Raw genomic sequence first — 14246 nt, 5'->3', positions numbered from 1 at the left:
CAGACTGAGGCATCAAAGAACTGAAACCTTATCTGGATAACGTATTTTAGTTTCCCACTCAGGTCAACTGCAGCACATTTTATCAGAGTACCCCATTGTCTCCCGTGCTTGACCTCCTTTAGGATAAGGGATGTCAGTTCATTGGAAACTTGCCCCACACTTCATAATACAACATCATAATGTAGCGCCTTTTCAAGCAAGGAGAAAGTTTTGCAGCCAGCACACATAGTCATCTTGCACATACTGAGCAACTGGTTCCCTCTGGGCCACCACAGTGTGCTGCCTGGTGGTGGAGCAAGAATCTAGTTTCAAAACAGAAACAAAATCTAGTCCTCCCAATGTTATTTGTGATTAGAATGGATATTCTGAATTTTTGGATGGAGACCATCGTCTCCAAGTTAGAGCCCTGGAAAGAAAACTCATACTACAGTAAAAAGCATCACGTGTAGTTAGGTGAAAGAAATAGCTGCCAGTTATTAACATCTGACTATAGTTTAAATGATGATTGATACAGACCGCTTGGGAATCTCTTAATGATTGACTGGCTTTGCCTCTGCATGCACATCCTTTCTGTGCTACGTCTCTTTCTCAGTGTTGCATTGCACTGTAGCTCATCTCTTTGTGTTTGCTGATATCATTTTTTATTATTTGTTCAGATAATAAAAGAGAGTTGCATTTGCAATTGTCAGTTTTAAATGCAAATACTGTTGGGTCTCGTTAATCTTTCCACAATTTTCTTCTTATTTATATGGTAAGGAACTTTATATTACTAAAGATCTTTCTTAACTCCTGGCAAAACATATGCACATGTAGGTACAATCAGTGTCTAATACTATTAAAACTGAATGATAATTATGTAGGAGTACCCTCCTAAATTTTTCCTTCTCCCATTAGTGCAGCTTTCTCATTCTAACATAATCAATTTTTTAAATGTAATTAGATAAGTACAAAAGCCTTTTAACTTTTGCATAAAATTGATATAGCTGCAGATCTTGAACATGAAGACATTGAATGTGCATTAAAAAAAAATTACTGGATACTTTTTGGTAGGAGACCATTGGAGAAGAAAGGTGCCAGCAAGCTTTAGCTACTACCCTTGTTGATAGTACCTCTAACTGTAAGTGACCAAGATTCAGGCCATAACTTGTCCCTAGGAAGGAGCTTACTCGTTTATGCTTGCCCAATGACAGAATGTCTTTTGGCTTAGTAAGAGCTTAGTACTCATAAAATATGTATGCTCAGGTGGCCTTAAATGTTGCCAGTTTTCAGGCCTCTGGGTTCTACACTTGAATTTGTTAAAATCCCTTAATGACTGGTTGTCAGGTGCATACACAGTGATATTTTATTCATTGTATTTTCCATCATAAGTGTGTATGACAGATAGTGGCAGACAAAACAATATGATACTGTTTTGTTCCTCGTTTTCTCTAGCATATTCTATTCAAATTTAAGTAGAAGAACAAACTGAATAAATGACTCATCTTTCTTTGACTAAAAAGGATTTGGGTTTTTTATTTTGTTATGATCTGATCATAAATCATGCATGATATTAGTCAATAAAACACTGTATTCTGTTATGGGGAGCTGTCACAGTGATTTCAGAGGTGTGAAGTTTTATGTGAAGATACTGAGAAATCTGAAAGTTAAAAAATCTGTTGCTGAATTTTTAAGGAACAGGAGTATGTATTTAGGGCTTTTCAAACTTGCAAGTACATACTATCTCAAGTAGAAGACTTTTAATAGAATACTGCATCCCAAGGGAAAAGGCAATTTTTACCGTTTTAAATTATTACTGAGGCTATTTACCTGTAAGTGCAAAATACAAAACGCTACTTCATCAAGAGTCTCTGCATCAGATTGTCATAAAAATATGTTGTCTCTGATCAGAAGCAATCAGTGTTTCATGCCCATGTCTAAAATGGGGCAAAGATTCAGTAAAGCCAATGTCTATGGGACAGTTGAACTATTTATTGAACATAAACACAGATATTTTGCTGGTGTAGTTCTGAAGTTTTTATTTAATGATCATGCCCCTTAACAGACGGTTACTGTTTTAGCCTTATTTCGTTTTGCCAAAAATACAAGAGATGTCAGCTTTAAAATATATAACATAATGGCATAATTTGCTGACTTTAATATTCTTTAATGCTGTCTTGTGGCTCTGTATGTAAATTGCCCTCACCTGTCGCACTGATACCACTTAAGCTCATAGCAGAATATTCAAATACAATAATAATACAGGAGATACAAATAGGCTACCTTGGTCTGTATCTTCAGCCTGATGAAAGCGGCTTCACATTATTTCGGTTGAAGTTATGCTAATTGACAGAAGCTGCAAAGTTGAACCTGGGCAAGAAAAGACAGGCAGCCAGTGCAGCAAGTTCTCTGTATTGTAATCTTTGCAAATTTCTGAGTAGAAAAATCATTCTTCTAAGTCAGTCCGCTCTGTTCAAGGTTTTGCTGTTTTGTCCACCTCATGCACTCACTGTTCCTGAGGTTTCCCAGGCAACTGATTTAACACCTGAGTACAGCAGTAAGCACGGCAGCCAAGCAGAGAGACAGCATAATCATGTTTTTTTAAAAACATTTTTCTTGGGTTTAGTGTACTGCTGGCCTGAGAGTGATACTGCTTTTGCATTTTTTTTTTGTTTATTTTTTCGTTGAGCAGTGTCATCATGTTTCCTTTCACCATTACATCAATCCTTCCTTCTATATTAAGGAAAAAAAATAAAACCTAGTCCTTGGTGTTTGCTTTTTAGTTTTTTTCTTATATTTTTTCTTTGTTCCTATGTGTTGCCTTTCTGAGATTTATTCCCCACTGGGAAGTTAAGTTTCCTCCTGAAGTCAGGAGTCCTTAGAGCACTTTCTTGTGTGTGTGCTATGCATGGCATTTCCTGAAGGGGGGAGAAAATACCAAATAAAGGGATGTTCCTAACCATTTTAAGCTTTTTATAAATGCAGATGTAAAGTTATGCTCTTAAATTTATTGCTAAGCATATGCAAGGATGACTCTGTTTTCAAAATACTTAGCATTCACCATTTTTGTTGAGGACTAGGAAGCTCTGAAATTCAAGTTATGTGCCTGGAAGTGCAGAAATAAGTTCTATGGGCATATGTTTATAGGAAATCCTGGCAGTTTCATTTATAGTTCATTTATACTAAGTTCTGTTCCACCCCACCATGGCAGGTTTAGAATTAGAAAACAATTAGCACTATTTTCTTTGCTAAAAGATTAAATTAGTGGATTTACCATGGCTAAAATCATCTTCTTCCTCTATATGTGGTGCCAAGAAACTTATCTGATGGACTACATGTAACCTGCTACCTTAAAAACAGGGTTTAAATATGGGGCAGAGCATGCATACCTAGTGACTTGGAGCTGGTGTGTGTGTGTGTCTTTGCAGATCTGAAACAGGCAGCCCAGACCACAGTTCTTCAACTATTGAACAAGAATTAGCTGCACTCGACTCTGAAATGACCCAGAAGCTAGTCGAGCTGAAGGAGAAGCAGCAACAGCAGCTGCTAAATCTCCGACAGGAACAGTATTACAGTGAAAAGTACCAGAAACGAGAGCACATTAAGCTGGTACGTTTATGGTATCTGCTTTTCTTTAGCGGTCTCTGGGTTAGTAATGAAAGCAGTGTGATGTTAGAACAAAGTGGGGCTTCCTTTCGGTTGGAGTCCATTTCAGATCTTGATTCCCATGTGGTCCACTGCTACTTCAAGGGGTTGTTGTGCCACTTCGTCACTAACACTTGTAACATACTTGGAGGGCTTTGGATAGAAGGCAGAAAGGCAACAGGTTTATTATTAATGCTAGGGCACTGAGTCCTTACCTCTAGTTACATATGTCTAAGTTCTCTGCAGCTTTTAGTTGATGTTCCCATTTTGTTCTGCCACTTACTTAAATGTACAATACTCAAGTAGGCAGTATTAGCTGGAAATAAATCGAAACACCATGAAAATAAATAAATGAAAATAGCTTCAAACATTCCCCAGGGCACAGAGTTTTGCCAGTGTTCCTACTGCAGACAAATGCTTTAAGGGGATGCAGGACATAATCTGTATATGGTGAAGAAGTAGTTTGCATGCATCAGTCCAAGCTAGTTTGTTTTTACAGCTGGAGTTTGGCTGACAACTGCAGCAAGATCATAGCCCTCTGAGCTGCAATAGGGGAGCTTGGGCAGATGGCAGCTGATGCTGATGGATGTTCTCAGGCAGAAGAGAACATTTTTAAAAGGGTGTTATGGGAGTGCAAACTGTTTCTCAACTCCAGACAATCCTGTCTCACTATTTTTTTCTATTATATGATGTTTTACCTCATTGCTGGTTTCTGAAGTGATTTGTCTGTTCTGTCCTGCCATCCAAAAAGCAGGGCAGAAGAGTGATATGAATTTAAATCACTCAGCAAGGCCTTTTCACAAATTAATTCCCATGGATCATAGCACAGAACTGCGGCTCCCAAGCGGTGCTGTTTATCGTCAGCTGTATGTGAACCACATCAGTGTTAAACAGCAGGAGCAGCTCCAGCAGGAGTGTGTGGACACGGTTACCTGTGCTGCAGGGATACAGTAACAATTGTTGGCTGCATCTCAGGGATTTTACTTTTTATAAAAACAAAATGTTCTGGACCCACATAGTTGGGATGATATTGTAAGTTAATTAATTTCTCATTCCAAAATAGGAAATGGCATTTCCCAAAGCCAAGTCCCATTTTGTGCTTTGTCCAGTTAGGTAGTGTCATGATAAATTCATTTTTTAACACAGAACATTCAGACAGTTTTCCCTCTGAGTTATGTTGGAATTAATATTTGTTCCACATAAAATCTGCCTTGCAGAGGAGAGATTCTTTCTGATTTCTTTCAGAGGAGAGCCTATTCTCAGTATTTTTCTTCTTTTATCTAAGGAAAGAAAAGCTGAATGAGACTAGCTAGGCATTATTATCCATTTTCTTGTTCATCATCCTGAGAAGATTATTTAATAGAATCCAGCTTAAACCATAGGCATGATCGAATCAAATTGGCCCCATTTCCCATTTTAATTCACCATTCATTGAACTTGAACAGAGGCCCAGTCCTTGTATCCTCATCCGTCAGCATCACAACTACAAGCATGGTTTTGTTAACAGCTTCAGCTCAAATGAGATTGGACCCAGTGCTGCACACCAACTATGATATTCTGAATCCAGTGATGTGTGATCAAGATACAGCTTAACTTTCTTAGCTATCATGCATGAATGTTTGTCCGTCTGACCACACTGAAATCCAGGCTACTCCATGCAATAATACTCTGTACAAGAGGAATGTTTTCATCACTCGCAGAGAGCCTTGAAGTGAACAGGAATTCAGCTTGTAATTCATATTGCACAAGTTCAGTTTGTGATCATTTATGAATTATCACAGACATTTTAATCTATAGCAAGAGTAAAATCTAAGAAAAATCTTTTGATTTTACATTTAATTTTCTCAGAGTATATCACCTTGATGTACAGAGAAGTCATAGTTTCTGTGTAAGTTGGGCTTATACAAGTCTGTCTGGAGTCCGCAAGTTAAGAATGTGTTTGCACTAATAAGAATGTTTACTTGCTTTTGATCATAGATAATTGATCAGGGAATGGTTTAACACTTTCATATATTTAACACAGACGTTTGAGGAAACTTAGATGAATGTATGATGTTTTGCTGAAAATGCACATTTCTGTTTCTTGGAATTCTTTTTTTAGCTTATTCAGAAGTTGACAGATGTAGCAGAGGAATGTCAGAACAGCCAGCTAAAGAAACTGAAAGAAACATGTGAAAAGTAAGGTGTTATTCCCCTTATAATTGATTACATCTCCTTGTGGTGTGTGTTTTTCATTTAGATACATTTTGAACTTGCTTTTTTCTTTTTTTTTTTTTTTACACTTCAGAGAAAAGAAAGAGTTGAAGAAAAAAATGGACAAGAAGAGGCAGGAGAAGATCACAGAAGCAAAATCCAAGGATAAAAATCAAATGGAAGAGTAAGTGTATCCCTTGATCTATATCCTTGTATGTTGTGGGGAGACACAAGATTTTTCACAACTGGAAAATCAAAGAAAGGTCTCAACCCTAAATACAAGGCAGCTTTTAGTCAGACTGTAATACCTCAGCAGAGCAGTGGAGTCCTTCTTACTTCCTCTGATACTAATTTAATTTCCTGGGACAAATCTAATCTCCTGTTCAGCAAGCATTGATAGTCTGGGTCAGCTGCAAAGGTGCTGATGTATAATATGGGGACATGCCTGTGAGTGTCATGACAATGATTCACCAAGACGCTGCTAATCCAAATGCTATTCCTTTATGTATGGCTATAAATAGACTTAATGACTTCAATTCCTGCAGGGTTTGATTTTACTGTAACTTATTTTTTTTATTTGTGTTATCTTTTCTTCTTAACTTTGCTAAAGCTGCTGTCTAAAATAAATAGCAGCAACACACTGGAAGGTTTGCTCTACTTTTGTGATAAATTCCCCTCAGATGCTGTGCTACTGACCCTCCTCCAGTAACAATTTTATTCAGTGTGCAGTTACTTCTGGTAGAAGACAGAGGAGAACATGCGCTCTGTGGGTGCAGTTTCTGTGAACAGGGACAGTAATATTAATTTCATTTCTGCACCACCAGACAATACAAAGTTATGGAGTTATGCAAGTTGATTATATTCTTCCCAAAGGCACAGTGTCTAGGTTTGCTTTTCCTTCTTCATTTGTTTTGGCAAGCAGCTCAAAAAGAAAATGGAACATTTTAATCTTTCACTGTTTGCTGGGATATTCTTTTATACCAGTCTTTATTTTAGTAACACTTAAGAACAGTTAAAATACAGGAGAAATAACAACAACAACAAAATCTATCATATCTGAGTTTTACCATGTGAGTAAGACACAATTATGTTGGGTAAAAAGATGTATATAGATTTTGGAGCGTCTCCATACAATCTTTGTGTTTGGCAACACTAAAAGAGGGTCACACACTCACGCGATGAACTGCATCAGATAATTTAAGAAACGTATAAATATCGTCAAAAAAAAGATAACAATATTAGAATAATTTATTATGAAAAGGGGAGAAATAATATGGTTAGGGCTGATAAAATGTAATAGAAAAAATTAGTTATTACAAAAATATAGCAGTAAAATCAATTGCAATAGGAAATGATTTGCTAGCTGAGAGGTAAATGAGATGCTAGTGCAAAAGGCTCAGGAACAGACAAGTAAAAATTCATTTTTGTTTTTATTTTTTGCTCATCTTTCCCAACGGCTTTCTTTTGCCAGGCTTTTCAGAGAACCCTTGGGAAAGGTAAGATGGGAACCAAATGGGAAACTCAACTTTCCTCTGTCAAGTGATGCAGTTTGTCCTCACTTTTGCAGTGGAACAGGGAGTAGTGAGACCTTCTGGAAAATCCCACTTGAGTCATCCATGCTAGGCTGTTGTTTATTTAAAGCTTTTCTTATGAAAATTTGAAGAAAAGGAAAAAAATGCAGAGAGAGAATATGTCATATTGTTCTTGCTTAAGTTTTCTAATTCTACCTGTGCCCAGGGATTGTGTAACTACCTAAAACCGTCAGATTTTAATGCCACCTCAGTAGATTGCAATTCACTATTCTTGACTTAGGCAATTAGATTTCAGAGTACTGTCCTGAATCTGGTCAACTCCGGCATCCACAGAATGTTATTTTATGTGCATTTATTCTTTTGAGGCATCTTGTCTTTGACCAAAAGTTACCTAATAGCTGTCTCACTGAGCCACTTAGAGTACTTCTTCCAAGTTCAGCTTTCTGTAGTTTACATAGAAAAGCTGAGGACTGAAGTTGAGCCCTTTGTGGGAGCTTTGCCATCATCTCTGAGATGTTGCCAGCAGCATCTACACAGACAGAGATAATTTCAGTAGTTTGTAAAGTGCCACAATGTGGCAGTGTGCACCTACTGACGGTTGTGTGCTTTCCTAGACTGACATTTGGGCCCTAAGGAATGCTGCCATCACTTTGAAGATGTGACAATACCCTGTGGGAAAAGACTATCATGAAAGAGCAGAGTTGTTGTTGTGGTAGCTCCTGGGGAAATCAGAGCCCTTCGTACAGTAATGATGCCACCTGTTATAAAAGGCACATCCAGGAAGCAACTAAATGTTAAGTTAGGCTGATCCATAAGTTCAAAACATCACCTTACTCATTCTTGTAGGGAGTTGTGGAGGATTGAAATACATTGGTATGATCTTATTGACTACAATAACTTGTTGATTGCTTCTCCCCAGAGAGAAGACTGAAATGATTCGATCATATATACAGGAGGTGGTACAGTACATAAAAAGGGTATGTCAGGCCATACGTTTATTTTTCATTTGGGGGGATAAAACATCAGCTTTCATGTTTTAGGTCATTTTACACTACAGATTCCAAGTTTCTGTGTAAAGACTCTACAAGTGCACATTTTTAAAAGATGCAGTGTGGGCTCTTATTGACATTCTACTACAAGAAAAAATGGAATTTCAGACAGATCTTGTTAAGTGTTAGTATTTGGGAGTGGGAGAGAGTAATGGGAACATATTTTAATAAAGTTGTGATTTCATCTTTGAATATCCTATGTTTTTTCATGGAACATGTACTCTGATTTTTTTTAAATACTGAGGAATTTTTTATTTGTGTGTTTTTTAATTGGCTTGCTGTTTCATGAATGTAAAGATTGCATAAGGAACTCTTAAAGTCAATAAACAATCTTAGAGGATATTTTAACCATAAATACATTTGTACAGTTATCAGAAAACAAAAAGCATTCTGAGAGCTCTGTAAATACAAGTCAAAGAAATTCACTACAGATGTTGGTATTTCTGTAGCTATACATAGTTTACGCTATGGTGAAAGTATGCACTACAATACTTCGATGTGGAAAATTATTACAAAACTTTTGCCACTATTGAATTTTCTCTTAATTTCAGTGCAGAAGAGTTCAATTCAAATGTTGTCCCATTTTTGCTCACAGATTCCTTGATTCAGGAATCAGTGTAAAGAATTAGCAAATTAAATATGCTCAGTTCTTGTTGGAGTCAGACACATGCTTGAGTGCTGTATTAAATGAGGCCTAAAATTGATCAGCATGTTTGTTTAGGACTCTAAGATGCAAATACTTTTCTTCTGGGAGCAGGATCAGTCCTGCACATCTCATACAGTAAAAGTTAAAGCACAATGATGCAATAAAAGTTCTACCAGTGAAGGGGTGGGAAAGGGAGAACACACAGCCTTTGAAACAGGTTTCTCTGCTGTTCTCTTACAGCTAGAAGATGCTCAGAGTAAAAGACAGGAGAAACTGGTAGAAAAACATAAGGAGATTCGTCAGCAAATACTGGATGAAAAGCCCAAGGTAAAGAATTTTGAACAATACTTTAAAATGTCCTTTAGGAAAGAAAGTGTTGTATATAGTATGTAGACTGATATTTAAACATGACAAAATGCATACATAGCATTTTAGCTATATACCTTAATATACAGGATGAAAAAAAAAATCAAGTAGCAGCCTAGTAAGGAGCACCACCTCAAGTCAGATGTCATATAATTTGGTTTATTTTTCAGTACTCATATTACATTGTTGAAAAGATTTTAGTGTAAATGGTGCTTCTGACCAGCAGAGCGTGCTCTTCACTCTATTGTGCTTTAGCAGTACAAAACCAAAACACAGTTTACATTGAAATGAAAAAGAGATATCTTTTTAGCATGCTTGTCTGGGGTATTTGTGATAATTAATGAGGATATATTATTGTGGAAAACAATGAGAGTTTTCATAATGTTAGTCCCTAATGTTCTATATTGCTTGCTGGATTTCCCCTGTTCAATTTTGTGCACTGTATCTGCAAGCAGTGTTCTGAAATACATTTTTTGATCCTAAATATTATTGGCTGACTCCCACTCCTAGTCAAGTTGGTGGTCGTTTTGCCACTGACTTCAGTGGAGAAGGTTTGGAGTCATCTTTTGTACGTGCTTCTTCGACAGGAAGAGCTAGGTAACCATGTAATCAGACTGCTGTATGGAGACCTGTTTTCAGCAGAGTTCATATCCAAGTATGATTCTCCACAGCCCATTGTGTCATCTCTGCTTTCATTTTTTCTGCACTCACTCAAATATGTGCTCTAGGCTTCATTTTTAATTTCTCGTTTGTGTCTACAGTCCTAATGTTTATGTGCTTGTATTCCAGTTTAAATATTTAGTATTGGTTGTCACTTAATGTTGTCATGTCATTTTTGTCAAATATCAAGAGAATAAATTAGGCTAAGGTCTGAATAGCTAGAAACTTAAAATTGTTTAGAAAAAAAAGTTTGCGTTTCTGATTTTCTACTTTCATTTTAAAAGCCATATTTATAATTAACCTGGAACTTTTCAATGTTATCTGGCATCTGAGTCTAAAAGCATGAAAAATAGTATGGTTTGTATTTCATACTGTAGGATCATGAGCTTCTCAGGCATGTGAACCAAAAAATGGAATTTAAATGTTGAACATGTTTCAAAGAATATTAGTACTTCTAACCTCAGCTTTTCACAGGTACTTGGACACATCATTACTTTTGTGTGTCCTCTTTTTTCTCTCTCTTTTTTTTTTTTTTTTAATTTATTGATTCACTCATAACTAGCATACCTGCAGTCAGAATTTGTCATTCAGGACTTGTGTTGCATTTTGAAAGATTGGGGTGGACTGGTAGCATGAGACTCTTCAGCTGTCCATGTGCCAAGCATTAGATCATGGCACAGAGCAGCTCCAGATCCCTTGTCTTCCCCTGCATCTGGCCATCAGTTAAAGCACTGCAGTAGTCAGCACTCCTCGGTCAGTGCTCTTGATTTCTCCCGAGAAAACCCTCTACAGTAATGTGCCTCACAGGGCCTGGCTGCATTTTTTTTTCCTTTCCCACCTACTGAAATGGGCAGACTTTACTGAATTTATGATGGTATGTGCTTTTTGCTGGCATGAGAGGATTTAAGCAAAACATAATTACTCATTTTATTAAGTATCTTTTTATTTTTTTCTTCGTGTTCATATTTCATATCCATATTTGCTTCGTAAGCTTCCCTAGTGACAGGGCGTATGATATAAAATAGATCAAATGCTTTCCCAGCTGAGAACCACCAATGTATTTTATGCATACAGCAGCCTTTCTAGGGGCAGCTTTTTAAATAGGCTGGTCTCTGGTGTTTCAGTGTCAAAACGCCCACTAAAATTTATGCTAGCTGTGTCAAAGGGGTTTTCTGGCAGTATCAACAACCCCTAAACAAAAAGTTTAATATATGAGGGAAAGAATTTTTAGTATTTTTACAATTGGAGACATTGGAGACAGATTTGCCATCATCAATCACTTTCATTTCGTTATTTATTACTGACTCAGAATTTGTTGTGCTATGGCTTTGTGCACAGAGCTCTGTCAAAGCCAGGAAGAATATCGTTTCACGAAGTGTTGGCAACAGACTGCCATACCAGTGAGATTATTTTTTTATTTTTCTTTTTTTAAGTATGCGTTTGCAGCCTCCTTTGTTGCGGTGTGTGTAGGCCACCAGAGGAAAACTTGCCTTTGAGTGCAGACATTTAAGGCAACAGATTTTAGAAACTGCACAAACTTAATGCAAATTAGTTCCCTGTACCGGAGGCAGAGGGCTCACTTTTTGTTTAATTTTAAAATATCATGTGTTTATATGAAAGTACTTGGAGCTGATTCACACCCTGAAACTTTGCCTTTCTTTCATATACATAATTTCTTTCTAATGTTTAGATGTGAGACTGTTTTGTAACTTTCATTTGCAGGGCTATTATATAAAAAGATAGCTTTTTTTTTTCTCTTGGAAGAGTTGGAGACTTTGCTTCCTGAATGGATACTGTTAGGCAAAAGTTTGGAAGTAATTCTTCATCTTGTGGTCCTGCTGAAAACAGTGTAACACTGACTTTAATGGGCCTGAAAGGTTTTACTGTGTATATGTAAGTGATGAGGGTATCTTTATGACAAACCAGTCTCTGATGCTGTAGAAACTAGAAATTGAATATTATCATCAAATCTGTGTGTGTATATGCGGAAACAAGGCAACCAGTCCCACAGCCATGTTTGGAAAAGGAGAAATATCATTTAATTAGTAAGTCAAATGCTGACTGACCATAGTTCAAAAAATTTCTAGCTTGAGTGCCATTGTAGTGAAAGCACAGTGAAAACAAAGTTCAAATGCTGTCATGCCGCTGTCTTATTCCTAACAGCAGCATTGCTAAGCAAGGCGTATGTATTTTTTTCTCCTTTTTTTTTTCCCCTCTGTATTTGTGTTATCTACTTGCAGCTTTATTATCAGCAACAGCTTGTAGTTATTTTCTCCCCCATTCAAATTCTTTGTCTTCTTCCCTTAGCCATTAATACACATTAAGCTTGTCCTGTCCTTATCTTCTTCCCCTTGGGCATCTCTTCTACATACTGTGGAGGCTGCTGTAGAAACACAGCTCTTTACACTACAGTATTGAATTCTGTGCGTTAGAGGACTGTGTGATTTTAGATTCTTCTCTACAGTGTGTCTGGCACTCACTATCTAAGCACAACACAGTGCATTGAGGATGGGCATGCATCTCAATTTCTTTGTCCTTGACAGCCTGTGCATCAAATTAAACATAAATCAGGTGCATTTCCTTCCCCCGACCCTTGCCTTCAATTTCATTGTAATTACGAAAATCAATACACATGAGGCATGACAAGAAATTAATTATTTTTCTGAGAATCAACGGAGTTACAGTAAATAGACCTGAGCCTCCTCTAATTGAAACCAATGAGACTTTTGTTACTGAGGCTCATGGGCCAGAGATACACTTGAATGTCAACACAGTAGCTGAGACTCCAGTGCTCTTGAAGTCAGCCCCAGCTCCCCATTGCATTAGCTGGACACTTTTGGCTTCAGGGAACCATGTTTTAACAGCCAGAGCTGTCAAGAGAGATGTATGGCATGTGGTTCGTAGTTTTGTAGCCCATGTTTGTGTTTCTGCTCACACCTGCCCTGCTGCTCAACCCCAGCTTAGCCAAGTCCTGCCACAATGTGTGGGCTCCTCTGGCAGCATGGAAGATGGCATGGTTCAGGGTAAAGCTTTGTCTGTGGAAAAGGCCACAACAGGTCTGTAACAGAGCCACAAGCTGTGCAAACTTCCTCCTAAGTGTTGCCTCTCTGTGGTCTTTGAAATGAATGAAGACGGTATAGCCTTAAGGTAGGGCATAAGGTAGAAAATGCCCTTTTCCCCTCAGAAAATATAACGACAACAGTTCTTTAGAATTATAAATTGTTTTTGGTAACGGAAAATAAACACATCTGATGCATGCTAACTTACTTTCAAAGGACACACATTTATTATCTCACAATTCAACATGCATTATTAATTGCACACAATGGGAGCTGACACCTCTATATCCAATCAATAATTAATATTAGCACTGTACCTGAAAAATTTATGAGGACATAAAATGACACATATTCAGGTTACAGAACAAATTAAGAGATGCTTATCCTTTACAACAGTAAGCCTCTTACAGCTGCAGTGTCTTCTTTTTGTTACATTGGGCTGAAAAGGACCTCCAAGGCCTTTAATCTCGGGGCTAGCTGTTTTTACAATCACATATCATGGAAGCCGGTTAATGAAAAACTGCTGGACAGTGACTCCTTCCTCCTGAGTGTTATTTAAATGGAAATATTTGAAAACTGGTGAATGATTTCATAGATTTCAGATTGATTTCTTACAATATCTAAGTGATATTTGATCTTTGCAATGGTTGCAGCTTGTCATATATGCTTTAGAAAAAACTCAGTGTCCGTCTTCATGCAGATAGTGTCGTGTGAAATGGAGCTGTTGCTGACAGCAGGGTCAGCAGAACCTCTAACTTTTGAAAGAAGTCAAATAGAGCAAATGTATTTCACAGCACTTTTAGATTTGATTTCAGTTAACCTCAGAGCTCAGAGCCACTCTATTAGCTCATCTGGAAGAGAACAGTTCTTAGGAACTTTGATGACTATTCCAGTGTCATTTCAGCTCACTGCATAATTCACAGTAACAATGCACTGTCCACCAAAATCCCTTTTTTATCCTTTACACCTCTGTAAGAAGCCAAACTGTCTTTTGGGCTAGCTGCACTTCAATTCAAACCTTTCCAAATGCATTCCAGTTCAACCATAGGCAATTATTCAAGAATTTCGGAGAAGGCGTTTGGAGAAAAAGGTTATTTCAGTTTACCAGGTTTCTTGGGAC

The 14246-nt window shown here is 37.4% G+C and overlaps 1 protein-coding gene across 8 annotated transcripts in view; it reads left to right on the top strand.

Moving 5' to 3' along the window:
* PLCB1 (phospholipase C beta 1) overlaps positions 1–14246 on the top strand; it is a 382337-nt gene that overhangs the window by 310735 nt on the left and 57356 nt on the right. For all 8 annotated transcript variants that reach the window (XM_040551664.1, XM_040551663.1, XM_040551666.1 and 5 more), the window contains 5 exons: positions 3405–3585; positions 5723–5799; positions 5909–5998; positions 8266–8323; positions 9282–9368. In XM_040551664.1, coding sequence (XP_040407598.1) covers positions 3405–3585; positions 5723–5799; positions 5909–5998; positions 8266–8323; positions 9282–9368 — 493 coding nt within the window. The remainder of the gene's footprint in view (positions 1–3404; positions 3586–5722; positions 5800–5908; positions 5999–8265; positions 8324–9281; positions 9369–14246) is intronic.

This window comes from Cygnus olor, chromosome 3, assembly GCF_009769625.2.
Source record: "Cygnus olor isolate bCygOlo1 chromosome 3, bCygOlo1.pri.v2, whole genome shotgun sequence".
Lineage (NCBI taxonomy): Eukaryota > Metazoa > Chordata > Aves > Anseriformes > Anatidae > Cygnus > Cygnus olor.
The sequence above is the reverse complement of the archived record's forward strand: the minus strand, read 5'-3'. Positions and strand labels throughout refer to the sequence as shown.